Source organism: Ascaphus truei, chromosome 3, assembly GCF_040206685.1.
Source record: "Ascaphus truei isolate aAscTru1 chromosome 3, aAscTru1.hap1, whole genome shotgun sequence".
NCBI classification, from domain to species: domain Eukaryota; kingdom Metazoa; phylum Chordata; class Amphibia; order Anura; family Ascaphidae; genus Ascaphus; species Ascaphus truei.
In genome coordinates, this window is record NC_134485.1 from 405,830,613 (window position 1) to 405,858,489 (window position 27,877).

The 27,877-nt window shown below is 45.1% G+C and overlaps 1 protein-coding gene across 13 annotated transcripts in view; it reads left to right on the forward strand.

The window, feature by feature from the left end:
• Positions 1 to 27,877, forward strand: part of DLG2 (discs large MAGUK scaffold protein 2) — a 1,892,764-nt gene that overhangs the window by 1,145,688 nt on the left and 719,199 nt on the right. For all 13 annotated transcript variants that reach the window (XR_012800043.1, XR_012800042.1, XM_075592575.1 and 10 more), the window contains 4 exons: positions 6,236 to 6,405; positions 6,913 to 7,049; positions 17,647 to 17,791; positions 27,479 to 27,620. Coding sequence is in view for 11 of the 13 variants with exons in the window: in XM_075592575.1 (XP_075448690.1) it covers positions 6,236 to 6,405; positions 6,913 to 7,049; positions 17,647 to 17,791; positions 27,479 to 27,620 (594 nt within the window). In the remaining 2 variants the exon portion in view is untranslated. The remainder of the gene's footprint in view (positions 1 to 6,235; positions 6,406 to 6,912; positions 7,050 to 17,646; positions 17,792 to 27,478; positions 27,621 to 27,877) is intronic.

The window sequence follows — 27,877 nt, forward strand, 5'->3', positions numbered from 1 at the left end:
ACTGCTAGGGGGCAGGGCTCAAAAACGGATGTGCCAGAGCCTGTTTCAGAAGAGGAAGGGGGTGTGATTTTGTAAATGGTTGCTATAGAAACAAAAAAATGCTTGTTACATTATAATACATTAAAAATATAATTCAGAGTTATTTAAAAAAAATGCTACAAGTATCTACTCATAGTACTGAACTGATTTATAAAAAAACATGTAGGATATTGCTTGGTCTGCAGCTTTAACAAATAAATATTACTGAAGGAAGGTGAATCTGACATGAAGACATTTCTTAAAGTAGATTTTGCTTAATAGCTCAGCACAATTAGGATTAACAGTACAGCGCTGCCCTCGCCTAGAAACATGATCTCTCCTAAAGCATTAGTATCTATACTTGAAGAAAAACAATATCTCTATGTAGCCATGTATCCTCTTGGCTACTAATCTGCCCTACCTAACACATAAGCCCTGGTACCAGTGCAGGCAGTGTTAGGGTTAAATATACGCCCTGCTTTAGTAAGCAGCTTCCTTGAGTGATGGGGGGGGGGGTGGACGTGGACTGAGACCTAGGTGCCTCCCACCCAGGACTGAGACTGGATGCCCCGCCCCTGGTAACAGTTGGGTGTTGGCAGTTGGGAATTGACAGTTTGGAGTTGTCAATGAAAGGGTAACAAAATCTTCCCAGGACTGGAGAAACTGGGCTAGGTTTGATGATGATCCTGCTGGGGGTGGGATGCAAGAATATGTGATATTTTCTTGAGAAGGGTCAGAAAGGTCAGGAACACCCTCTGGGGCAGCTTCCGAGTCTTATGTTTCTATGTGTAATGCAAATGTGGAGAAAGTATTGCCGTCTATTGCATTCTATTTTATGCAAAGTGTCTTCATTCTTGACACAGGTAGAATAGCTCAGCCAGGATGAAAGTTATAAAAGTCAGAGAGGACTATTATAATGGTCTCTCTCTTAAAGCAGCAGTCTAAGCTGACATGTTCCCCCCCTTTAATATGTTCATCAATACAATCCAAACAATGATGAGTGATTAGCAAAGTTGCTGATCGATCCGTTCTCCTGTGATCGATTTGGCAAAGATTCATCTTGGGGGTTCACTAAATGGCTGTCAGTGCAGCAGGAGAGGACCAAAGATGCAAAGTTCTGTGGGGAAGATCATGTGACCAGGCAGTCACTAGATAAAATTGGTGCACTGCTAGGGGGCAGGGCTCAAAAACGGATGTGCCAGAGCCTGTTTCAGAAGAGGAAGGGGGTGTGATTTTGTAAATGGTTGCTATAGAAACAAAAAAATGCTTGTTACATTATAATACATTAAAAATATAATTCAGAGTTATTTAAAAAAAATGCTACAAGTATCTACTCATAGTACTGAACTGATTTATAAAAAAACATGTAGGATATTGCTTGGTCTGCAGCTTTAACAAATAAATATTACTGAAGGAAGGTGAATCTGACATGAAGACATTTCTTAAAGTAGATTTTGCTTAATAGCTCAGCACAATTAGGATTAACAGTACAGCGCTGCCCTCGCCTAGAAACATGATCTCTCCTAAAGCATTAGTATCTATACTTGAAGAAAAACAATATCTCTATGTAGCCATGTATCCTCTTGGCTACTAATCTGCCCTACCTAACACATAAGCCCTGGTACCAGTGCAGGCAGTGTTAGGGTTAAATATACGCCCTGCTTTAGTAAGCAGCTTCCTTGAGTGATGGGGGGGGGGGTGGACGTGGACTGAGACCTAGGTGCCTCCCACCCAGGACTGAGACTGGATGCCCCGCCCCTGGTAACAGTTGGGTGTTGGCAGTTGGGAATTGACAGTTTGGAGTTGTCAGTTAGTGAGTTCTACCCACTCCCCTCAAGGGATTGGGTCGTTATTCTATCCCCTCCCGCAGGTGATTGGAAGCTGTTACCAATTACTCCACCAGGGAGTAGGGAGAAAAGGATAGACCTTTGGGGCCTCAAGCCCTGGGGGTTGATTCCAGGGACCAGAGGAAATGCATTGTTGATTGTGTACGTCTGTACTCAAAGACCAGTTGCTATTTTTATTCTCCTGCCTGTGGCTGCAGTTTATCAGGTGGAGCGCAAGATGGGTTTCCTGCAGCAACTGCACCCAGCTCTGCTGGGGCTTGCAGGAAATGGAGGCGCTGCACCCAGAAAGAGCTGAGAATATCCTGAAAGCCTGTCCTGTCTTCCCCAGTAATATCGACAGACACTCAGCAATCCTGTAAGCCTCAGAGGTACAGCACAGCGAGAGTATAGGTAGCATTTTGTAGCGTCATACTAGATCCCTGAAGAAGTAGTATGACGCTACAAACACGTAGGATATATCTTTCTTACATCTGTATCCATATATTGGCTTAGTGACTCTTTAAGCACAAGTTCTGATTCCTCTGTCAGTGCACTTTGCCTCTGATTACAACCGGACAGTCGCATTTCTGTGACGAAGGTCTAGTGACGTCTGTGGTAGCCGCATGGAGACGCAGTTGAGATCGGTTCCAGTATACAAATTAGTCCTGTGCAGGAGCCTTTTTACCCCTAGCTAGTATTAATACCACTAACGCTGGCTCCAGAGTGGAACCGTCAGGACATTTGGACCGTGGACACCAGGATACAAGAGGACACAGCAGTACTCGGCCATCGTGAGGAATGCTGAGATTACCTACTACCTGGCAGTGGACCCTCCTGATGCCTGCCAGATGACGGGACCAGTAGAGCGTCGTTGTGGTAATATGTGCCTATTCATGTAGTGCTTTTATAAATCAAACTTGATTTCCGTACGATACTCACCACTTTTTCACATTTACATAATATAATTGAACTTATTACACTATGAGAGTTGTGCACTGTTTGTTCTTTCTTCTTTTTTCTTATATATAAAATCAAGAAATCAATATGACTTTATTTTGTGAGAGATATTCTAAATCTAAAGTGCCAAGTGAAATGATAAGTTCTAGAAGATGTTATGACGGTGGAAGTATGGCTACTGCTTCAAGACATCTTGAATATAAATTAGGTGGCATCACTGTAATTTTGGAGAAAAAATTATTTCTCTCTTTCTTTGACCAAGATCCACAAAAGGGTGCTTTGCTTTAGAACACATTTAGGCCAGGGCCATGGTAAAAAATACAGCGCTGAGCCACACTGAGCCAGGAAACTTACCTCCATCAGCACGGCTCAGCCCTGTATTTTTTACCATGGTCCCGACCTAACTCACATTCTTATGAATGGGAGCTGAGGCATGCTAAAGGTCAGCACCTTTTTGTGGATGTTGGCCTTATCGTCAGTGTAGCAACACGCTTTGGTCCAATTTTGTCCCATATTCATTGGATTTATTAGAGGTTACATAATGCACTTATTTTAACGGGATATATAATATTTTGCCCCACTGTCCGTCAGTTGTTTAATATTTTTCCAGAGTCAATAAATTCTGCCATGTCTGGGGTGGTGTAAACTTCCCTGGTTAACAATACTTAAATAGTTTTCAAGTAGTAAAAGGTGTAATGCATTAAAATACTTTTTCTGAGTTGTTCAATCACCCCTAAAATGTTTCTTAATGAGTTACACATTTCCTTAACCATAAGTACTGTATATTATGGAGACCCAGTTAACTATGGTTGTGAACTTTTTAAGTCTACCCTACATCATTTTAGTATAAGACATTCACAAATTTTGCTAAATAAATGTGAGTTCTAGTATTTATGTTTCTGTTCAATAAAAAAAACTTTGTATTGTCTGAAGCTCTAAAAATGTCACAAAGGATCGTATTTGTATTTTCAAAAAGTATGATTCAGAAAAATAAATAATAAAAAGAACAGAAAAGTAAACAGATGCTTAATTTACAGTAAATTAAAAACACATACACTGTTTTGAAAAACTCAGCTGTGCCTGGATCCCATTGAACTGTGTGAGCCACATGTGTTCATCCTAGATTAGTGTCAGACTCTGCCTTTAGCTATACAGAGAGCTATTTTCCATCGACCGAGTCATATTCCAAGACAAGTCGCAGACCATCCATCCATAAACTAAGAACATATTTTAACCCTACAGACTATAAAATGCTGGAATACTCCCTAACCTTTACTTTTTTCAGTTTTCTCTTTTTGTTTGCATGTACTGTACTGGATAGCTGGAAGTCATAACAAATTATAGACTTTAATACGATTGTAAAGTCTTGTCCGTTTGTGTCGCTGCTTTTTTTTTTTTTAAATGTTGACGTTTCTTTTCCATTAAAGTAGCTGAGATAATTTTTCAATTCTTATATTATGAGTAAGCACAATATCACATTATTTAATAACATTTACTTTAGCATTTAGTAGGTATATTAATAGGCAATGTATGCACGTTAAATACTAGCAGATTGTGGGAGCATGGCACTTATCAGGAGATCAGAAAGGGCTTTATTTACTAATGTCTCCCAGCTGCAGTAAACCTGGTGAAATAAATTTGCTTCTCTCTCATGCGCTGAATTTTAGATTGAAGAATAGCACAAATACAATTGCAGCTCTGCATACACAAATTAATACTGGCTTTCATGTCACAGTATTTTGTTAAGTTTAATATGTGAAATGGGTAAGGAGTCAATGAGAATCGTCACAGACTTAAAAACATTGAACCGTTCTTGCATACAAATTTAATGTATCATATGGGAGAAAAAAGGACCCAGTCTTCCAGCACTCAATCACAACAAATGTAGAATTGTAAATTTAAAATACTTTATTAATAACCAAGAATAAAAAATAGGGTGTTAAAACGTAATTAAATGGTGTATTACAACAGCACTTGACTGTATCCTTCATAACCCATCCGAGGTTAGGTGGGTAGATATAGTAATAAGATCCCTTATAGATATTCGGGATCAAGGCGCTATATGTTATAGCTTCCTAAAAGGTATAGGAAATGGGTCTATTGGAGCTCACTAAGAGGGTAATCTCAGTATTAGTGTATCAGTGCATGTGTTCCGCACTCAGATGATATACTATTAATGTAAATGTTCTATTGCATAGTAAGCGAAAGGTCAGACCATATCTGCCCCTGCTTGAAATAGCGCTGCTTGCTTGATAATCTCGCTAGCGTTAATGGTGCTAGGTCTATGGTGGAATCATAATGTGCCCACAAGTGAAATAAAGCGCAGGCTAATAAGCAAACAAAAGATAAGGTATAAGTTAGTTGGCATTAATCAGGTGTGTGATATGTATACCAAAGACACCTATACTGCAGAGAGATGGTTGATGTAAACCACCATATGTATTTCTGATAATATCGTTGGGTTTATGGGTGTGCTCTTAATCCACAGAGCTCACCTATATTATCAGTAAGGTATGGGTGCATCAATATTGAGCAAATTTACAATTCTACATTTGTTGTGATTGAGTGCTGGAAGACTGGGTCCTTTTTTCTCCCATATGATATAATCAGTCTCCATCCAGTCAGCACCTCACTGTGGTTAGCATAAGCTGTGCGGGTTTTTCTTGTGTGTATACAAATTTAATGGGAAGAGTTTTACTGTAAATGTTTTAGTACATAAAACCTGCTACAATTTGTTACCATTCATTTCTGAAGTTGTGACAGTACATTTAAAAGAGCCATCCAAGCTGGCGTTTTTTTACACAGGATTGAAGCAAGGGGTCTCCAGAGCTGAACACCATTTCACCTACTTGCAGAGATACGTACCTCCGGAGAGGATACCGGTATCACCTGCAAGTTTAAAGCTCCTACATCATGCAGGCCAATATGAAATTACACTGGATGACGTCATGGCTTCCTATTGGCCTACATGACGAGTGAATTTTTAAAAGTGCCAATTACGTGATGCCCAGTTAGTGAGCTGGCGCGGCTACCAGCACCCGCTACGGAGTTAAGTATCTCCAGAAGCAGGGGGTCGCCAGATCTGAAATTAATGTGGTTCAACTCCGGAGACCCCCTGCTTCAATCCTATGTAACAAAAAGGGGGACAAAATGTCCAGCTTGGATTGCCGCTTTAAAGAAAAAAATTATGTTTTTGATGTACTGTATAGTATAAATACAAATACTGTATGAAGAACGAACTTGTGGGTTTCCTAGATAATATCACAACCTACCAGGAATCTGAAGATTTTGCACAAATTGTCCTCTAGGTAAAATTGTTTTATTTTCCTCATTTACAGTCACCAATTTAATTCCAGGGTCAATACTCTTTGGTCCAATGAAACAATACCATTATACTGTACATGCTATGTCTGACCTTTTCCATTGTTTTGCAGGGTCAACGACTGTATTGTTCGAGTGAATGAAGTTGATGTTTCTGAAGTCTTACACAGTAGAGCAGTGGAGGCCCTCAAAGAGGCCGGTTCTATTGTCCGACTCTATGTTCGTCGAAGAAGACCCATCCTTGAAACTGTTGTGGAAATAAAACTTTTCAAAGGGCCAAAAGGTAATAAAAACAATACAAGATTCATTTTTCATATTTAAGGTAATCTAGTGCCGGCATGTACAGTATGTTCAGGTTATGCTAGTATCTTATTTGTGTCATTGAACAAGCTGGATTTTATTGCAACTGTTGTTTCAAGAACAAATATGCAGTATAATAGCATTTCTATTGTAAATAATAACATTACGAGGGGAGGGCACTTGAAGAAGACACGATATCCAAGGCAGTGCAATGACAGTTTTATGTGTGACCCGTGTTTAATGACTAACTTGTAAAAACATGATGTTGTGTTACGTAATTCCCCATTTTCATGCTGGTTTAAAGGTCATGCACTAAAAATATTTCCTTATTGCCCAATTACCCATCGGGAAAGTCGTTAGTGAATGGGGTGATATGGTTAATTACCTCTATCGGCAACATCGGGTTATATGAAACATTATTTCTGTGAAAGCGGTCGAAATACTTGCTGCCATAGAAGCTTAAACAGCGCTGCTGCTTTATCCTGTTTAGGTTTGGGCTTTAGTATCGCAGGAGGAGTCGGAAACCAGCACATTCCGGGGGATAACAGCATTTATGTTACCAAAATTATTGATGGAGGAGCAGCACAAAAAGATGGCAGACTACAAGTTGGAGATAGGCTACTAATGGTGAGGACAACAAAATATCTTCTATTTGCACTTAAAGTTGTTTTAGACAAAATGAAGGAAGTCATACAGTAAGTTATTTAAAATGACCCTAAACTGCTCATTCACAAAAAAGATTGCAGCTACAGCACACACAGTAATACCTTCAGGGTCAGAGTAAGGATGAACCATGGGTATTCACACAGTTCTTCCTTCAGCGGGTTTTGGTTACACATATGAGCACATGTGGACGGGGGAAATAAAATACAGATGTAGCAAGACTGTTCCCGTGACGTGTGAAGAAATGTGAAATGTTTCGGTACTTAAAGAGGCAATCCAAGCTGTTTTTATTTATTTATTATACAGTATTGAAACGGGTTCTCCGAAGCTGAACCTCATTAATTTTAGATCCGGGGACCCCCTGCTTCAGGAGAAACTTACCTCCATAGAGGGTGTTAGTAGCCACTTCAGGGTATACTATATGGCTGATTTTCAAAGCTCCAGGGCCCTGCAGGCTAACAGGAAGCCGTGACGTCACCCAGTGTGGCTTCCTATTGTCGCATGTGACCGGGGCCTTTAAACTGCAGAAAATTGCAGAGAGATACCAACACCCCCTTCGGAGGTAAGTATCTCTGAAAGCAGGAGGTCCCTGGAGCTAAAATTAATGGGGTTCAGCTCCGGAGACCCCCTGCTTCACTCATGTATTTTAAAAAAAAATGAAAGAAAACTGCTTGGATTACTCCTTTAATTACATACCGCGGCTGCCCAGTTGTGTCTTGCAGCATCGGAAGTTCTTTAAATTAAAGATAGTTGATACGTGTGTGTAGATAACCTAAAATCAATGTATTCTGAGGTTATTGCTACAGTCATGCACTTTCTGAATAACCAGAAAGGGGGTGGGGAAGGGAGTGATCAACTATAAACCATAGAAATTAACTAGAAAAAGTAATCGATAATTATTAGCTGGGTGCAAACTGTGAACTGAAAGTGAATCAGTAAAGTGATAAGCTCACAAGACAGTGTGCTCAAAAGAATAAATTCACTTAAATGCACACCACTCAAATCTAACATATAGCTTTTATTAACATTACTTAAAACATATGTTACCGATTGTGAGTGTAACAGTAATTAAAATAAGTATGTGAGACGAACTGCCTATAATCCTTACTAAATAAATAAACACTCAGACACAGTGTACTACTTGTCGGGTGATAAGGGATGGAAGGCAGATGCAGCACTGGGGAAATGACCAGCTGAGACCACATCCACAAATCTAAAATGCACCAATAATTAGCATTGGTTTGAAAACCATGTTAGAATAATTCATAGATGTATCTAATGAGGTGCATTAAATCGTAACCAAGAGCTAGATGTAGCATCTATACCCAACCTGGGAGTGGTGTATACCAGGAGCTAAGTATTGCCCTAATGATCTGAGTGTGTTATTATAGTATTGAATATCAACACTATAGGATTGTTGATACATGTCACAGCACCAAGTATATCATATGTTCAGATGCATGTGTGATCATACTCAGAGTCACACACAGCTATAACGCAGCATGGGCTTGGGTAGATCACCCAAACAATCCACTACAAGGTACTGTAGTGCCAACTAATAAGCTCCAAAGTATGTTATAATATATTCTCTAATGGTAAGGTATATATTCTGGTCAGCTGCAATAATGTCTTAAACTAAAACAGCTCCGTGTTGGAGTCTCATAACATCACTACGTTCCCAACGCACGTGCTACGGAGGGACAAATGTCCCTGAGGAAGCTCCGTAGCTGGAAGGAAATGTGCGTTGGGCATGTAGTGATGTTATGAGACTCCAACATGGAGTTAAAAGCTATATTTTCATAAAAGCTATATTTTAGATTTGAGTGATGTGCATTTAAGTGATTTTTTTCTATTGAGCACGCTGTCTTGTGAGCTTATCACTTTACTTTCTGAATAATACTGTATACGAATAGTGCCAGTTGTTTTTTTAAGACTTTTCAGACATCCATAACCACCTCTTCTTCCCATACTCTTTCAATGCTAGAAAATTAAAGAGACCAGACCCAGGGCTTCATTCTAGTAGCTTCGATGAGTTTGCTGCTATCTCGCAAGGTTTGGCATGTTCCCGCCGAACGGTTTGAAATTTGAGTTATCACGGTATTCAGAAAGAATCTGAACCCCTCTCAAACCTTGCGATAGGAAAATGCTAAAACCGTACGGTTTTTCTAAGTTCTCCACCTGCAATTTTATCGCAATCTGAGCTGCACAGGGAGACCGCCTCTCCATGACCAGCTCTCGCAGGCAATCGCAGTATTTTAATTAAAATTTCAATACTAGTGTGCGAGAGCAGGGGGTCTCCAGAGAAGAAACACGTTGATTTCAGGTCCGGGGACCCCCTGCTTCCCGAGATACAGGCCCCGGTATGGGGTGCCGGAATCTCCTATACATTTAAATGTCCTGGTCGAGTGACACGGGACATTTAAACATTGCAGGGGGATATCGGCACCCCATAACGTGCCTGTGTCTCGGGAAGCAGGGGGTCCCCAAACATGAAATCAATGTGTTTCTGCTCCGGAGACACCCTGCTCACACACACTACAATAGTATTAAAATTAAAATAAAAACAGCTTCATTACCGTAGCAGCTAGCCACTAAGGCAATGAAGGGGTTAAACTTGAATCGCCTGTTTATTGGGGGCAGAGGGGGTGAGTGAAGGGGTAGTGGCCCCAGGGTGGGTGGTTAGGCCTGTCGGGAAGGTTGCAGGGGTGTTAACCCCTTCACTACCATAGCAGTGGGGTTAACCACTCCCACTACCCACCCGGTAGGCCAAACCACCCACCCTTGGGGCAACTACCCCCTTCACCCAACTCCTCTACCCAAAATAAACATAAAAAAACACAACAAACCTAATACCCACCTCCTCTACCCCCAACAATCCACCCCCCCCCCCCAACACTTAGAGTACAATAATGGGCAAAATTACTATTATCCAGATCTGGATAATAGATCATTTGCCCATTCAAAATAAAACATTATCCAGAATTAAAAAATGTAAAAATATAATAAAAAAAACCTGAAAAACAAAAATTACATGCATTCAATATTTTTCTTACCTTTTAGATGTCTTCACCCTCCGAATCCCGGTGTATCAGGAAGCTCTCAATCAGCGACACCATCCTCTGCGATCTTCAGTATCATGTAAAATCTTCTTTCTTCAATGTTCTTTCTTGAATCTTCTTTCTTGAATTTTCTGTACTTGTAATCCATAGGGAGATATTGTCTCGTCGGCTTCTTGAGCTAAAATGAGACGGAACAGGCCTTATACAGTATAAGGCCTGTGACGTCACATTTTAGGGTCAGATGGTACAGCTCTAATCCGATTGGATGCTGTACCATGTGACAGAATTGAAAAAAATTTTTTTAAAGGATGTTACATCATCTCCAAGGGAGGTATGTAACATCCTTAAAACCACATGGCTGCCATCACATGGTACTAAAGCCAATCAGATTCTCCCCAATTCGATTGGTTGAAGTACTATATAACATGTTCCATTTTTGAAGTGAAACTTCTTTAGTGGAACATAGTCAATTTTGATGGAACAAAACTCCTTCATGGAGACGAAAATGTGAAACGGAAATGACGTCACGCTTCTAACGGCCGCCGCTCCCCCCACACGCCCGCTGTCACGAAACGTCCTTAGTGGCATGTACAGTACTACATTTTGATGGGACAAACCTGCATCGTGGAGACGCAAAAGTGGAACCGATGTGAGGTGCAAGTGATGTCAGTGCTGGAGGATGAGGCCAACACTTACCTCCATGCCCACATTCGTGGGGGAGGGAGGAAGGAAGAGCGCGGAATGCGCACGCACACACGGGTTACTGTGCCCTGTCGCCGTTTGCTCTGGCCGGTAACGGGGGGGCTTGAGCATGCTGTTTCCCCCGCAGCACCACCAGAGGGGGGAGGAAGAGCACTGAGCGCGCGCGCACACACACGCGCGTTACCGTGGCCCCGTACCTCCGGTGGGCTGGCTGCATCAGGACACAGCCGTGTCCCCAGCTCTGCCGAGGGGAGAGAGTGGGGGCTGCTCTGGCAGTGTACCTCCATAGGAGGGGGGGCCGCTCAGGAGACTCAGACAGATCCCCCCCCCCTGTGTCCGCAGCTCCACAGGGGGGTGGGGGGAGTCAGGAGAGAGGGGGGCAGGACACAGAGAGAAATACACACACACACAAAGAGAGACACATACACTGACTGACACATACACACACTGACTGACACGCATACACACACTGACTGACACACACACATACTGACTGACAAACACACCGAGTGACTCACACACACACACACTGACTGACTCACATACACACACACACACATACACACACACTGACTGACTCACACACACACCGACTGACTGACTGACTCACACACATACACAGACTGACACACACCCCCCCCCAGTGATGTGACGAACACCGTCCCCTGAGTGATGTGCCTATCCCCCCCCCCCCCATAGCTGCCGATCACCTCCCCATGTCCCCGTACCTCCCCCGGAAGACTGGCTGCAGCAGGACACACAGCTCGCAGCTCCATCGGGGGGGGGGGAGACTCAGACAGAGCCCACAGTGTCCGCAGCTCCTCTGGGGGAAGACAGGAGAGGGGGGGGCAGGACACAGAGAGAAACACACACACACACACACACATTGACACAGACACAAGGAATTCAGTTACTATAAATATAGACGTGCAAATAGCTAAACACGCGGTAAAACTTCTTTGTGTTTTGGAACTGAAATTGTGTTTTGATTTTTAATTAAAAACATCACCATCACAAATACAATTTCTGTGACAAAAGACAAATAAGTTTCACTTAAAATGCGCGTGCTCGGCACGCACACGTTTTTTTTTTTAAAGGATGTGGCATCTCTTTAAGGGATGATGTCACATCCTTTTAAAAAAAAGGCTGCCATCACGTGTTACAGTAACCAATGGGATTGTGAGTGAACCACATGGTATATCTCACAATCCCATTGCTTCCTGTACCATGTGATGTCAGCCTTTTTTTTTTTTTTTTTTAAAGGATGTGACATCACGCTTAATGATTATGTCACATCCTTTTAAAAAAAATGGAAGATGTCACATGGTACTTATTGGCTGTAGTACCAGGTGATGGCAGCCTTGAGGTTTTAAGGATGTGATGTACCTCCCAGTAATGTTACATCCTTAGAAAAAAAGCCTGTAACATGGTACAGCATCCAATCAGATTGTAGCTGTACAATCTGACCCTAAAATGTGATGTCACATTTCAGCTTAAGAAGCTGACGAGACAACATCTCCCTATGGATTACAAGTAAAGAACATTGAAGAAAGAACATTGAAGAAAGAAGATTTTTTTTAACCTCATGCTGAGGATCTCGGAGGATCCTGATACACCGGGATTCGGACAATGAAGACATCTAAAGGTAAGAAAAATATTGAATGCATGTAATTTTGTATTTCAGGTTTTTTTGATTATATATTTTTTTATGTTTTTGCTTGTCCATTGAATGCTAATGTATTTATCTGTGCCCCTTTAGGTTATAGATAAATACAGTGACAGGCAATGCATTTTTTTTGGCAAATGGTTGTTTTGAATTTTTGAATTCATTGTTATGTTTTGGATTTCTGTTTATTGTTTTGAGTTAATTGTTATGTTTTTGGAGGGCTTGTTTTTATTAAATGTTTGGATTGTTTAGGCATTTGATTTCTTTTATTGATGTGCTGTTTAGGCTTTTTATTTCTTTTATTCTTCTGGTGTTTAGGCTTTTGATTTCATTTAATATTGTGTTGTGTAGAGGTTTGATTTTTTTTATTCTACTGATGTTTAGGTGCTTGGGTATTTCTTTTATTGTTGTGTCTTTTTAGTGTTGTTGTTTTTTTAGGTTGCCCATTGACTGCTATATTGGCTAATCATGCCCATATTATATTGGCATGATGTACCACTTAGCCAATCAAAGGGTAGAGGGTGGGGATAGTTGCCCCGGGGTGGGTAGCGGGGAAAGGTGGTTAACCCTTTAATTACTATAGCGGTTACTAATCGCTAAGGTGATTAAGGAGTTCGGGGCCATTACATTGTATTTTTATTGTACTGTTGCTACCCTATGAGGACATGGACACGGAGGGCAGTGATGAGGACATCCTTCATCCTGGCAGGGGTAAGTAGAAGTTTTATTTACTTTATGCTGGCTGGATAATGTTTTATTTTGAATGGGAAAATACACTATTATCTAGATCTGGATGTAGCCAACTCATCGAAGCTTTCTGAATAGCTACCTAGCAACATTTTGCGACAGCTGCTCAATATCCACGATGAGTTGGTTATCGAAGCTACTAGAACAGGCCTCACAGACTTTTAAAATGATGACATATTTATTAAGTAAAGCACAGAAACATAGTGCGCATTGCAAATTACATAAGTAAGGTTGTGGTAAATAGGGATTGTATCACATAAACAAAAGGAAGTACACTGGTTTGCTGAATGGTTTATGTATCACTCTATACAAGTACATAAATAATAAAGCTTTAAAAAATCTAATCTTCCACCAACTGGCACTGGTTGTCTCTTCTGGGGTCCCACAAGATATTGAACAAATAAATACTGTATTGTTCTGTAGTTGCACTGCTGCGCATGCCATTAAATGACTGCCATGCACGTACAGTAGAACCTACAATGCAAAGAAATACAGAAAGTCCGATGTTACCTTAATGATACAGTACTGATGTTGAACTGGAGAACTTGTCAAACGTGGGTAAAACTATGGCAGTATTGATGCACTCAAAGTCTGGGGGATAGGTCACCCTAATAAAACAACAGCAACACAGGAATAATCTGAACCAAGTCAAGCAGTATGGTATAAAGTGAATGCTTTATTTTGGTAAATAAAAATGTGGTGTCAGAATAAATAGTGAACTGAATGAGCTAAATGCAGTAAGTACAGGTGGGATAGGTATCCATATAGTTATTCCAAAACAGTTGGAAAGCTACACCTGAGTACTGTATGTGTCAGATAGCAACAGTCAATGCCAGTGGTGTGAGGCAGTGAAGGCTATCTGAATGGGATGACGTCACTAAAGCACTGGATATAGTGTGTATATTCACTTGAGGCAATTAGATGTGTGTGGGCTCAAACTTACTGTGATCTATTGACCAAAAATAAGGTAAAATGTAAGCAGTAGTAGGAGTATTAGTAAGTAACACACATGATTGTTATTACAGTAAACATACAATGACCAATGGCATAATTGTAGTGTGAGCCCCACAAAACCTGTCCCTGCTCGTTGGTAACTGCATATAGGGATAGAGGTAAGGAATGGGGTACCCTACACACCAATATATGTAGTCCCTGTGGGAGAATACAATAATGAAGGATCGTGTAACCGATAGACACTGGCCCTCAAAAACATAACCCTACAGCACATGGGGGGGAGAGGGGAGGGTAGAGGACAGAAAAGAGGGAAAGATGACCCTAAACACTTATCTGTGCTGGCCCTGGGTACACGATCCTGCCGGTCAGCTAGTAGAGATGCCTCGTGGAGTGCGCAGCTGAAGGGAACTCTGGCGTGGGCACGATGAGCTCGGCTAGAAGCTGCTGGCATCCATGTTGGATAGCGCGGGGTGTGACGTCATCACGTCCTCTGATGCACGTTTCGCGATAACTTCTTCAAGCTATCGCGAAACGTGCGTCAGAGGACGTGATGACGTCACTGAGGAAGCATTGGCGAAACGCGTCTGACGTTTTTTGGTCTCTACAAGCCACCATAGTGAGGAGGTCTGATTTCCCTGGCCCAGCGTCTCGCCGTCTGCGCATGCACATGCACAGCGGAGCAGAGAAGCCTGGAATTGTCTGCACGGGGAAGATAGGCAGCCGGAGGGGGAGGACATAGCCTGTGCACGGGCTCTGGACATCCGCACTGCGGCTACCTGCAACCCAAGCAACAGACAGCATACATCTGCCAAGTGGGAACCAGCCGATACAGGACATCACTGCCCAGAAAGGGATTAATTGTGGAACCTGGCGGCATCTCCTTCCTATGCTCGAATTGATCGGTCGCTTGTAAGTTTTAAATCTCAAGTTTTTATTCGTTAATAAATTGTATTGCACTATTTTTTCCCTTTATTTTTTACTAAGGAAGATTTTAGAAGGCATCTCCTCGGCCTCAACCCATCTACCTGCACATAGAAGAGAAGACATCTGTTGAAGACACCTACTACAAAAAGAGAAAGAAATACCAATTCAAGTTTTGAGAGTTTTAATGTGAGTGTGTCCCCAGTCAACAAATTTGAATTAACAATAGCCATCCCTTGTCTTTATTTCTCACCCCTCGCAACCACCCCCCCCCCCTTCCCTCCACCCTGATGAAAAAGTGTGCAAAACTTTGAGCTGTCTTTTTTCACTGTGGCCCTTCTCTCTCTCTTTTGCCTTGCATATAATACACGCTGTGGAGCCGCAAGCAGAGTGACGCGCCCGAGGACATTCAACCCCTTTTTTCCAGTACTCAGGTGTAGCTTTCCAACTGTTTTGGAATAACTATATGGATACCTATCCCACCTGTACTTACTGCATTTAGCTCATTCAGTTCACTATTTATTCTGACACCACATTTTTATTTACCAAAATAAAGCATTCACTTTATACCATACTGCTTGACTTGGTTCAGATTATTCCTGTGTTGCTGTTGTTTTATTAGGGTGACCTATCCCCCAGACTTTGAGTGCATCAATAGGGCCTTATCTGTATGTTATGTGTCTTTGCATCATACAGTGTTCTCTGTATTTCGATTAAGTCTCCCTGCCCTATTGCACCAGTCTGACGTATTGACCCTCGCGGTCACACTAGGTTGAGCGGGTGCAACCCCTCTTCTGTTCTAAAACTATGGCATCAGTGCAGTAGTGCATAAAACCAACAACATTATTTACTAGTTTTTCACCACAGAATATCACCCCCAAATAATAAAAAAAAGCGATTGCCTTCATATTTCCTGGTGTTATCATTTTCATTGAGTTAATGATTACTCCAGCCCACAGTTTTCCGATGCCGTAATAGTCCATTTATTGTACGGTAAACCATGTTGCAAGTTGGGTGTACTGGGTGGGCGGTCGGTTGAGCTGGGTGTTAAATGAGGTGCTGGGATTAAAGTGGGGTGAGCTGGATTCATGGTGGGCTTATCTGAGTGCAATGGTACTTGAGCTTGATGTAAAGTAAAGTGAGCTCGTTACAAGGTGGAGTGAGCTGGGTCCAGCGTGAAGTAAGACGGGTTTGGGTTTGCTTGGGGTGGGTACTCTTGTGATCTCCGTGAACCTTGTTTTTGCATTTGCAAGTCTAACAAAATACAGAAAAGGGACATGTAGTCGTGCAGTTTATTGCATAGACTATTGTATATTAACTATTGCAAAGATTACTGAATGCTAAAATCAAGGCAAATGTACAGTACGGTACTTGTTGTTTGACCATCTTTCCTGTGTTGGTTGATCACTATGGTTTTCGCTTGCTTCTTCTTCTTCTTCTTCTTTTTCTTCTTCTTCTTCTTCTTCTTCTTCTTCCATATTGGTCCCACAGTAGGACACTTTTTCATTTTTGCTGGCTGAACTGGGTTTTCTTTGTCCGCTTAATACAATTTTTTTTTTGCTTGACATTGTCATCAAGGATCCTGCGCCTTCTTACGGTCCAAAGTGCTGTAACTAGTACAGTCTTGAGAAGGTTCTGGCGTCTGAAGAAACTTGATGTATCCATCATTTAAGCAGTAGATGGAGAAAAAGGATGTATCAGCAGAGTTCTGATCTATAACAGCCTTTTCTAGTTTGTTGTATGCTACTCTAACAAGCCTTACTAAAAGCTTCTTATTCTGGCATTCAAGATTTTAGATGCAATTAGAAAAAAAGCAGTGTATCACACTCCATGTCCCTCCAAAAAGCAGTTGTGATCAGCATTTTGGGGTTGCAGCCTTTTATGGGGGCTAAAAACCTAACTAATAATTAGATTGATTTGAATGTTAAATGAATCAAACAGTTTTCAATCATACGAAACAATGATAAGAAAACAGATTTAAAAAACACATTTTCATCAGAATTAATGAGTAACTTTAATTATTTACCTTGTGATGATTGGCTCAAGTTACAACATCTCAGATATTGTTTTCTCATAGATAAGGGTAACATGAATGTTTAAACTACATTATCTACTAAATTAGTAATTTTGAGTTTCCTCTTGATTTTGATGTATTCAGATAGATATTACAGTCATATACAGTAATTAAGAATCATAATTATGTAAGGTACAGAGGAGGTAATCTGGTCAGAGTGTGAGGAGGTGGAAAAGTTATAGGGAGTGTACAAATTCACATAGTATTGAGATGCCACCAGATCAGGAATATAAACCAAAGTCTATGGGGCTTATTCTGTAAGGTGTGATAGCGCATGAAATGCTATCACATGAAAAGTCCCATTGACTAAACTCGACTTTTCATGCGATAGCACATCATCTGCGCTACCACACCTTACAGAATAAGACCCTATATGCCTGTGAGAGATTTAAAAAATAGCTTTGTTATCTAACCAACGTGTTTTATTTTTATGTTAAGGTAAATAATTACTGTTTAGAAGAAGTTACACATGAAGAAGCAGTGGCTATTCTAAAGAACACATCCGATGTAGTTTATCTAAAAGTGGGGAAGCCTACTACAATCTATATGACAGATCCATATGGTCCACCTGATATCACTCACTGTAAGTACTGTCCGGTATCTCACTATTTTACATGCTTGGGTGGGAATGTTTGAAATGTTCACGTACAGAGGCAGCTGTCGTTATTGAAACACTTCATGCGGTGTATACCTCAAAATACCCATGTCATGGCGCGGGATTTCTTCCAACCGTACCGACTTTAGATGCGAGTGCAGAAAATGGCATTTTAGTGTTTTGGCTTTTAAACACCTGAAATTGACACAGTAGCACAGTACTGTACACATTACAATTCATTAATTTCATTGCATTTAATTGCACACAATCCATGAAATTCAAACAAAGCAACCGCGATAAACACGTGTGCCTGGGGCGATTGGCGGTGTTAGTGCCGCGTGGAGTACAGCAGCGCACACAAAAACGGCGCCGTGATTTCTTCGAATAATGGCTGCTGCATCTGTACGTTGTCTGGAAATATGGGTTATGGAAAGGCACTAGTAGTCAGTCAAAGGGTTTCTTCAGTTTTATTTGAGTTTTCCAACATTTCCTTAATCAAAAAAAATATTAAAATATTTCTTGTATTTTCTTTTTTCTTTGAAATCTCTTTAAACAAACATTGCCTGTGTTCATTTTCTCTGAGTCACTTAAAATAAGAACAGTTGGGACATTGAATACATTTCCTGGGCAACCGTAGAGATGCCACTTTTGTCGCTAGTAAATTGTTCAGCGTTTAATTTATGGGGCCCAGAACTAACAGGAGCCAACATTTTCTGAATGCTTAAAAAGTAAACTAGATGAATAACAGGGCCCTTTTATAATCTCTGCTTATAACATACCGAGCTGCACTGATCATACAGTAAGTCATTTTATGAGTATTGCAGACCAAGGTGCTAAATTATCCCTATTGACTCTGGATTTCGAAATGGTTCTGCGGGGAAAATATTCAAAGAATTCCAAATGATTTAAATGGCCTACACTCGATTTGACATTTGTTATTTAGAGAATCACTTTAAGAAGACTATGGGGCATATTTTTAAAAACAAAACATGTGCTGTATTTATTACGCTTCTTCTGTCACTTGGTACATAAAGCGCAAGTTTAAAAAGATTGCTGATGCTCACATGTTTTTATAACATTTGAAGGTTTACGCAAAGTGGAACTTAGTGGGCAATTTTAACATACTATTTTTGGGAAGAGGACACAGAAAGAGCCTTTTTGTTGTACATAACGTTAACATCTATACACCTAGCGTACTCCATTACTGTGCGCTAAAATAATGGAAACAATTTTTGTTTTACGTTGATGGTGCTGATTGAGAAATTTCAGGTTAGAACATAGGCGCACACAAACACAATTTAAAATGACGTGTACCAATTTTGTGCCAAGCATAATGTTTGCAATGCCTAGTGTGTAGGAACATATATACAGTATGTTAATTGGGTGTCATTGTAATGAGTGTATGGCAAAATTTGCCATAAAGCAATCACGAAATCAGCCATTGATGTCATGACCAGGGAGGTTCCAGGCGATTCCCCTCTCCCCCCGCCTTGTACCCAGACGTAATGTACAAATAAAGACAGGAAACAGGAACTGGAGGTAAAATGGCTGCGGCTATTTATTTATACAGAAAACCTAAGAGGGGTAAATGCACTCCCTGCCAGAGTGCTCCTTTGACAGGAGGGGGAGGGGATGGTCAGCCGGCCCTTGAACCACTGACCTCGTGTCCCCTACGCGAGCGGGCTCTCGAGGTCATGGATAACTGACCTTGCCCACTCGTACTCCTCCCGGGCTCAAACGGCCCAGCTCCCAGTCTGGCAAGAACAAGCACCTACCCCACAAGAGCCGCCACCGACGGGCCTATTTAACCCCCCTTAAACTAGGCCCGTACCGCCAACCCTGCCAGAACCCTCTCCAAGCCTTCCCGCAACCGTAAAATAAATCCATCCCACCTGGCATGCCTAGCAGCGGGTCCCATGCTCACCAGCCCGGTCTGTCCTTACCATACCACCTAGGGATGCCAATCGCGCCCGGAGCAGCAGTTCCTCAACTTGTCATGCTTCTTAAAGATGCCCTGAGAATCGCTTTTCCCCTGCGCTATTCATCACCCGGACCCGGACCTGCACCGCCTCCGGAGCCGCAGGCCGCCACTGCCTAGCGCTATCTGGGATTTCTCCCCCTGCTTGCTCTTTGCCCGCTGCGCATTGCGAGCTGCCCAATCCCCCTGCGAAGCTAACCAACCTGCCAACGCGCTTATCCTGTCTCGCAGCTGGCCTTTCTACTGCTGCAGGCTTCTTACCCGCCCTCAGTGCCCCTGGGGAAGCGACTCTGGCGGTGGACTGGGCCACGCCTCTTCCCTTGCTCGCTCCGTGTCGAACTCTGCAAACCGTGACGCCTTGCCATATAGCCCCGATGCCGCCCTACACGCGACCCCTTACCTGATACGCCGTATGCCATACCTTCCACGGCGTGTCCCCATCAACCGCCCACAGGGGCTGCCCCACCGCCTGTGCAGCGCGTGATGCTGCCGGGTGGGGGAGCTACCGTGCCCATAACCCCGGCCGTGGCTGAAGAATTTAAAGACACCGGGGTCAGGCTGATGGCTGTTGGTACTGGGATGGGATCTACAGTGCCCGTGACCCCGGCCGTGGTTAAAGTTGGATAAAGAGACACCAGGGTCAGGCTGGAGGCTGCCAGAACGGGATCTGGTGCCACTGTCTCCCCCACTGAAATGCCCCACATGTTGCCGCAACTAATGCTGTGCCTGCCTCCCATGCTCCTGTCGTCGTCCCTGCGCCGAAGGAGACTAACGCCTGAGGCTCCAAAGCCTTCAGCATGCCTATCAATGCTGCCATGAAAATTGCCTTCCCTGCTGCGCCATACGCTGTCCTGCCACCTGATTTCTGCCGCCAACCAAATTCTTAAACGCGCTTACCCCGATGTGCAACCGCCCCCTCTTTACCGCCGCAGGTTCCTTACCAGTCCTTGGTGTCCCGGGGCAGCCACATAGTCGCACCACGCCGGGTTCCTTGCCCACCGTCCGGAATGCACCCACTTTCCGTGGCTGCTATGTCCCTCGATTAAAGCATTGGCACCGCCCGCGGTTGCGGGTGGCCGTCCTGGTCGTCTCAACCCTGCCGATTCTGCAGGCGATCTCCTTACAGCGACACCGCCCGCGTCGGCAGCGGGCGGCCGTTGGCGTGCCGTGACACCCTGTCCCGCGTCACAGTGGCCGGAGGCCTCCCCCTCGCCACTGGGGCCCGACCTCAGCGCCGAACCGCCTTGTCCTGCAACACAGTGGCCATAGGCCTCACCATCGCAGCTGGGGCCGACATACCCACCGTGACGCCCTGCCTTGCGGCCCGTGGCCGAAGGCTGCTGTCCTGCGCGCGGCTCCTGACTCCCGCCTGGTCCTTAACCTGCGTCCCAGTGGCCGTATTCACAGGTAGAGCCCGACCTACCCACAGTGACACCCTGCCTAGCGGCCCGTGGCTGAAGGCTGCCGCCCTGCGTCCCAGTGGCCGTAGGCCTCCTCTTTACAACTAGGGCCTGACCTACCCACCGTGACGCCCTGCCTTGTGTCCTGTGGACGAAGGCTGCTGCCCTGCACGCGGCTCCTAACTACCGCCTCACGCATTGTGCTGCCGCACCCTACGCTGCGACGCCCCCTTCCCACGGGGAGCGACCCTGGCGCCTAACGCGTGACCTGTGGGGAAGCCACCACAGCCTTTCCTGCCACCATGCGCTGGCTGCTTGAAACAATGCACGCAGCCGCCGGTCCAACCATGCCTTGTTACGTTTTTTCGCCTCGGCTTGCAGAAGGCTAAACTGCTCGGCTATCGATACCCTGCTGCCGCGGAAGATACCCACTGAACTGCGCGTGCCTAGGCCCTTACTGTCCAACTACGCTGTGATGTGTGCTGCCGAGACTGGTTTAAATGGCGCGCTAAGCTAGGGCAACTATGCTGACCACTAGAGCCGCCATAAATCCAAGAGGGGAAAACAATAATCACCGCTGAAAAAAGCCATGCAACCATCATCGGAGTGCTGTCCTGTTCCTTGCTTGAAGATCACACCTTTGCGGTTCTGCTCGGGCCTTCGCTAACAAGAACATTCAAGCGCACCCTTAAACCGGCCTCCCCCGTCACCATACCTGGCCAACGGACCATAACGTAGGTGCACCAACGCAGGTTGCCCAGTTCCCCATTAGGGACACAATTGCCTGACCATGCGAATAAGGTAGGTTTGCCAGTCCTCATCGGTACTGCTTCCACCAATTCGCCACCGAACAGGGGTGGGGGGGTCACCTTTCACCATATCATGGGATGAGGTAGTGCCTTTGATTGATTCAAAGTGTTTTGAGGTGTGTACCCAGTCCTGTGAGCCACCAGCACCTCACACCATCTGTGCTGTTTAACCTTGCTCTCAAGGCAGCACCACACGTCAGTCAATTAAAACCGCTTAACCAGAAGAACATTAACACAACAGAATCTACTATCAAAACCGCATCCACTATTAGACAGCTCAAATATCAAAACGGTCGCATTAACAGAACTCCTGAAGAACTATTCAAAGGAAATGCAGTGCAAATCGCTGCCAAACACATTTCAAAGAGAACGTCACCCGGCTGAACAGAGGTAGACAAGATCAGCTCAAATCAATAACCTTCCTCTACCCTGCGTTTAACCAATTTGCCACCAGCATGTGGCACAACTATAATCGTACCTCTGTCCCCATTGCCCCTACAGCGCCATGCAATTCCCTTATTCATTATAACATTTACTTATCTAGAACCCGACAGGCTTTAAGAGTTTATTGAACCCAGACCAGTAGCTTGGCTCATAACAATGGTGAAGGGAAGCTGCCGGCCATTAGCGGGCACACCGTGACCCCCACATTGGGCACACTGAGCCCCTCACCCTCTTTCCCCGCCCATGCTTCCCGTGCGCGCTCGCCAGCCAGCCCCTACAGGCTTGGGAAGAGGCAGCTGCTGCGGGTCTACCCGTTTCGCTCGATGAGGGGGTGGGGGGGAAAAGAGCCACAAATCCGCCACAGCGGAGCCGCGTACCACTGGACTTTGCCCGTTCCCATCCCCCCGGCCCGCGCAGGCACCATAAAACGTGGGACAGAGAGGAAACGCTGAGACCACCAAGTGGAAGCCCCAAATGGCGACGGCCTCCGCAAAGTGCCGGGGTGCGCGTCCTCATAGCAACACTCCCACCGGTCATCGTGCTCCTGTGCTGTGTAACATTGCTCACAGAACACAACATCTGCTTAACCAGACCATACATAAACCCAATCTACTATAAACGGCCTAACTATTAAAACAGCTTACCTATTAACACTGATCAATATTACACACGGTTCAACATACCCTATATAGATCTACCCGTGCCATGTTCAACATACCCTATATACATCTACCCGTGCCCATACACATGTATTCGCCTACATGTGCCCATTCACATGTATACACCCACATGTGCCCATTCACATGTATACGCCCATATGTGCCACTTCACATGTACTGTATACGCCCACATGTGCCCATACCCATGTATATGCCTACACACCCGAATACAACCCCACGTGCCCATGCACATGTCTACGTGCCCAAGCACATCCCCACGTGCCCATGCACATGTCTACATCCCCACGTGCCCGTACGCACCCGCACGTGCCCGTACACATGCGCGCCTGCCCCTACGCATCTACGTGTGCCCATACAAACACGCACACCACGTGTGCCCACACGCACGCCTCTACGTGTGCCCATACACACACGCACGCCTCTACGTGTGCCCATACACGCACCTCTACGTGTGCCCATACCCATGCACGCCTCTGCGTGTGCCGCGCATCTACGTGTGCCCGTACACACGCGTGCCTCTATGTGTGCCCATTCACACGCGCGCCTCTAAGTGTACCTATACACACACGCGCCTCCAAGTGTGCCCATACACACGCGCGCCTCCAAGTGTGCCCATACACCCGCGCGCCTCCAAGTGTGCCCATACACACGCGCGCCTCCAAGTGTGCCCATACACACGCGCGCCTCCAAATGTGCCCATACACACGCGCGCCTCCAGGTGTGCTCATACACACGCGCGCCTCCAAGTGTGCCCATACACACGCGCGCCTCCAAGTGTGCCCATACACACGCGCGCCTCCAAGTGTGCCCATACACACGCGCGCCTCCAAGTGTGCCCCTACACACGCGCACCTGTAAGTGTGCCTATACACACGCGCGCCTCTGTGTGCCCATACACACGCGCACCTCTAAGTGTGCCCATACACTCGCGTGCCTCTAGGCGTGCCCATACACGCGCGCGCATCTACGTATGCCCCTACACACACGCACACATCTAAGTGTGCCCATACACACATATACATCCACAAGTGCAGTACAGTATACAATACAGTATATTTATATAGCTTATAATGTCACAAGATAAAGAGCTCTATTGACATCATATAATTCCCACTACAGCATATTCTGCACAGTATGAGACCATAAGGGCGGGGGGACGTTTCGGGGAGACAGGCTCCCCTACCTGCCAGACCCCGCTCCCCCATATGGAAAGTTGTGCCAGCCTTTCTGCCCCGACTTCACCATCCCCCCGTGCGGGCGAAGCAACTGCCACCCACGCACAGGACACATCCAGAAGGAAGCGGCCGCCGGGAGCAGAGTCGGGCACCCATTTGCCATCGCCCCAAGCGCATCAGCGTGTCCCCCCGCACCTAAACTTGAACTGCGGGGGCAGACCGTGAAGCGCCAACCTTGGCCGCCCTCCCCCTTCGGGCCTACCCCCGGGCCCAGGGCCCCAACCACTAAGAGCGGCTGCACTAGCATATACATGCATATATATATATATCCACCTACGTATACATGCCTATATACACATATATACACATATATGTACACGTGTAAACCCACAAACACCTGTCTGTTTGCGCATCCTAACCATATATATATATACACATATACATACAAATATATCCACCTACCCCGTGGGTACCGGGAGGGGGACTGACCGAGGCCGCGCCTCTGCCCTCTGAGCGGGCCCCGAGCGGCTGCCCGACCCCCTTCCGCCGCCCGCATGGGCCACACGCGGCGAATTTCCGCGTGGGCCGCATGCATCGGCCGGACCCCCCCTCCCCGCAAAAAGCACCCTTCTGCCTCGAGACCGCCCCTCCCCGCCGGGCATCTGCTGCAGAGATCAGGGGGTAGGATGGAGGGGGCCCCTGTCCGCACAACGCTCTGGTTCGGGAGAAAGTAGCCCCCACCCCCAGGGGAAGAAGCGGGGAAAACCTGCCCGCCAGGCCCCTTCTACCCGCCAGACCCCTTCTGCCCCCCAAGACCGCCCTTCCCTGCCGGCAGCCGCCGCGGGGATCGGGGGTAAGATGAAGGGGGGAGAGGGCTCTGCTCCAGACCACGCCATATCGGGGGGCCAGTGAACCGACCCGTCAGACCCCTTCTCCCTCCCGAGACCACCTCTCCTCACCAGGCAGCCGGGAGGGAGGAAATTTACATTACCATTGTGGGTCTGGGCAGGTCAACCGAATCGTCTGGCGGGCAGCAAAAGAGGACGTGCTGCCCGCCAGTCTGGCCTTAAGTAGGCCTCCTGGAAACTCCTCCCCTGGGGAGGGAGGTGAGGGAGCGGGCCAGCGAGGGGAAGGCCAGACCCCCTTGGTCATGAAGCCCCCCCGCCTATGGCTAGGGAGGTCGCTTTACATATACTGTATGTGTTATACCTGTTATACCAGTGGGTCACAGGCTCATACAGTATAACTGGTTTTAAACTATGAAATGCTTTACCTTAACAAATACGATACAGTACAGTGAAATGGCTGAGATATAATTATTGAGTGTTTAACTGTATTCCACATTTGTGAAATATACAGACTTGAACATTTAAAGGAAACAGGGCCCATAGAAATTGGATATTTCATACAAACTACTGTATTATTAGCTAGAATGCTGCAGCTTGCGAGCAGAGACGGACTGGACTAACGGGACACCGGGCAAATGCCCGGTGAGTCGGTTGGTCCATGAGCCCGTGTCACATTGGCTATTAAATTTACCCATGGGAATATTGCCCTCTTGGGCATTCAGGCTTTGAATGGGACATTTAGTCGTGACCGTTAGTCGTGACCGTTTCACCGCAACCAAATGGCTGCTGCCGCTTCGCCATAGATGGACCCTCTGCCGCAGCGGATTCGCCACTGGAATCTCTGCCTACGCCCGCTTCTAAGGTATGTTTTATTATTAGTTAGGGTAGGTGTTAATTTAAGGGTTTTAGCACTTACGGTAGGGGGTTAATTTAAGGGTATTTGTAGTTAGCGTATGGGGTTAATTTAAGGGGTTTTAGTGGTTATGGTAGGGGGTTAATTTAAGGGTTTTAGCAGTTAGGACAGGGGGTTAATTTAAGGGGTTTAGGGCAAGGACTTAGACTAGGATTTTTGGGTAAGGTTTTAGGGTAGAGGTGTTTAGGGTAAGGTCTTAGGGTAGTATTTTATGGTAAGGTCTTATGGTAGGATTTTAGGGTAAGGTCTTAGGGTAGGGGTTTTAGGGTAGGGGCTTAGGGTAGGGGTTTTAGGGTAGGGGCTTAGAGCAGGAGTTTTAGGGTAAGGGCTTAAGGTAGGGGATTTTAGGGTACGAGTTTAGGGAATGGGGTTTACTTACCTTAGCGGCAAAGTGGCATTTGCAGTTTCAGGCTGCAGAGTGAGTCACGGTAAAGTGCCAGCAAACAATTTGGTAGCGGCGAAACGGTGGTCTTTCCCAGGAGGCCAGTGCTGTGTGTTACAGAGCCCCCACGCTCTTCCCCACAACAATAATACTGATTGCCAGGGGAGAGAGCAGGGCTTCTGTAAGACTTACTTTTCCAGAGTGGCCCTCCTCCATCAACATTGCGGCGTCATGTGACGTGACATCACATGGCGACACGTTGCCATTACAGTGCACCATAACGTGACGCAGCGACGTCATGATGCCGCAACGTCCCGGGAGGAGGGCCAGGCAGGTAAGTGAAATGCCCGTGCCACATTTCACCTCCAATTCGCCCATACTTTGGCAGGGACAGCAACATAACACTAACATGCATCTCTATATCCTGCATAATCGGCAGATATTCTGAACACGTGATACATAAAGCTTGGCCCCATGCAGAAGCACTTAGCAGAACTCCCTCCTACTGTCTCTGTACGTTCTCCCTACCTACCAATTAGACTGTAAGCTCCTCGGAGCAGGGACTCCTCTTCCTTAATGTTACTTTTATGTCTGAAGCACTTATTCCCTATATGTCTGAAGCACTTATTCCCATGCTCTGTTATTTATTTCATTACCACATGTATTACTACTGTTAAGCGCTATGTACATTAATGGCGCTATATAAATAAAGACATACAATACAATACAATACAATCACATACATGTGGGAAGGGAGCTCAAATGTAAAACCGTCCAGTATGTCTACTTGAACTATACTCGTTCTTTAAATTCCGTTTATACATTCATACTATCGAAGGCTCTTACTGTAGAGTATGTGTTATGTGCGTGGTTATACTTCTGTGGAAGACTGTACATATTACCGCGCTCCTCCCTTTAGAAGTTTGCTGCTGGGAATAGGATTGGCCTTACTGTACATACAGTATTTGGAAAACAAAAGAAGAGGTTATACTAATGTAACATGGATACGGATCTCTACAGAAACACTTGTCTGGTTTCATTGACAGCTTATTCTCCACCTTTGGAAAGTCACATACTTTGTTCGGCCAACAATGGAACTTTGGAGTACAAGAGTTCACTAGCACCAATCTCTCCAGGAAGATACTCCCCAATTTCAAAGCACATGCTAGTGGAGGATGACTACACCAGGTCAGAAATTTCCTTTTTCATTTTTTTTATACAAATAGAATGTTAGCATCAAAAGCTTTAATGTGTCATGAAGTTATTAGGGCCTTATATATTTACTGAAGGGGCCGATCGGCAGTTTTTGGCCGCAAAAGCTCCAAAATCTTTAATGGAGTTTTGTGTCCAGAAATGTTCCGAATGGCCGCTTTAGTGTGTATAGAATTACCCCCTTAGTGTTTTGTCATGTAGATAACAGAATAAGTACAGTTAATAATATGATA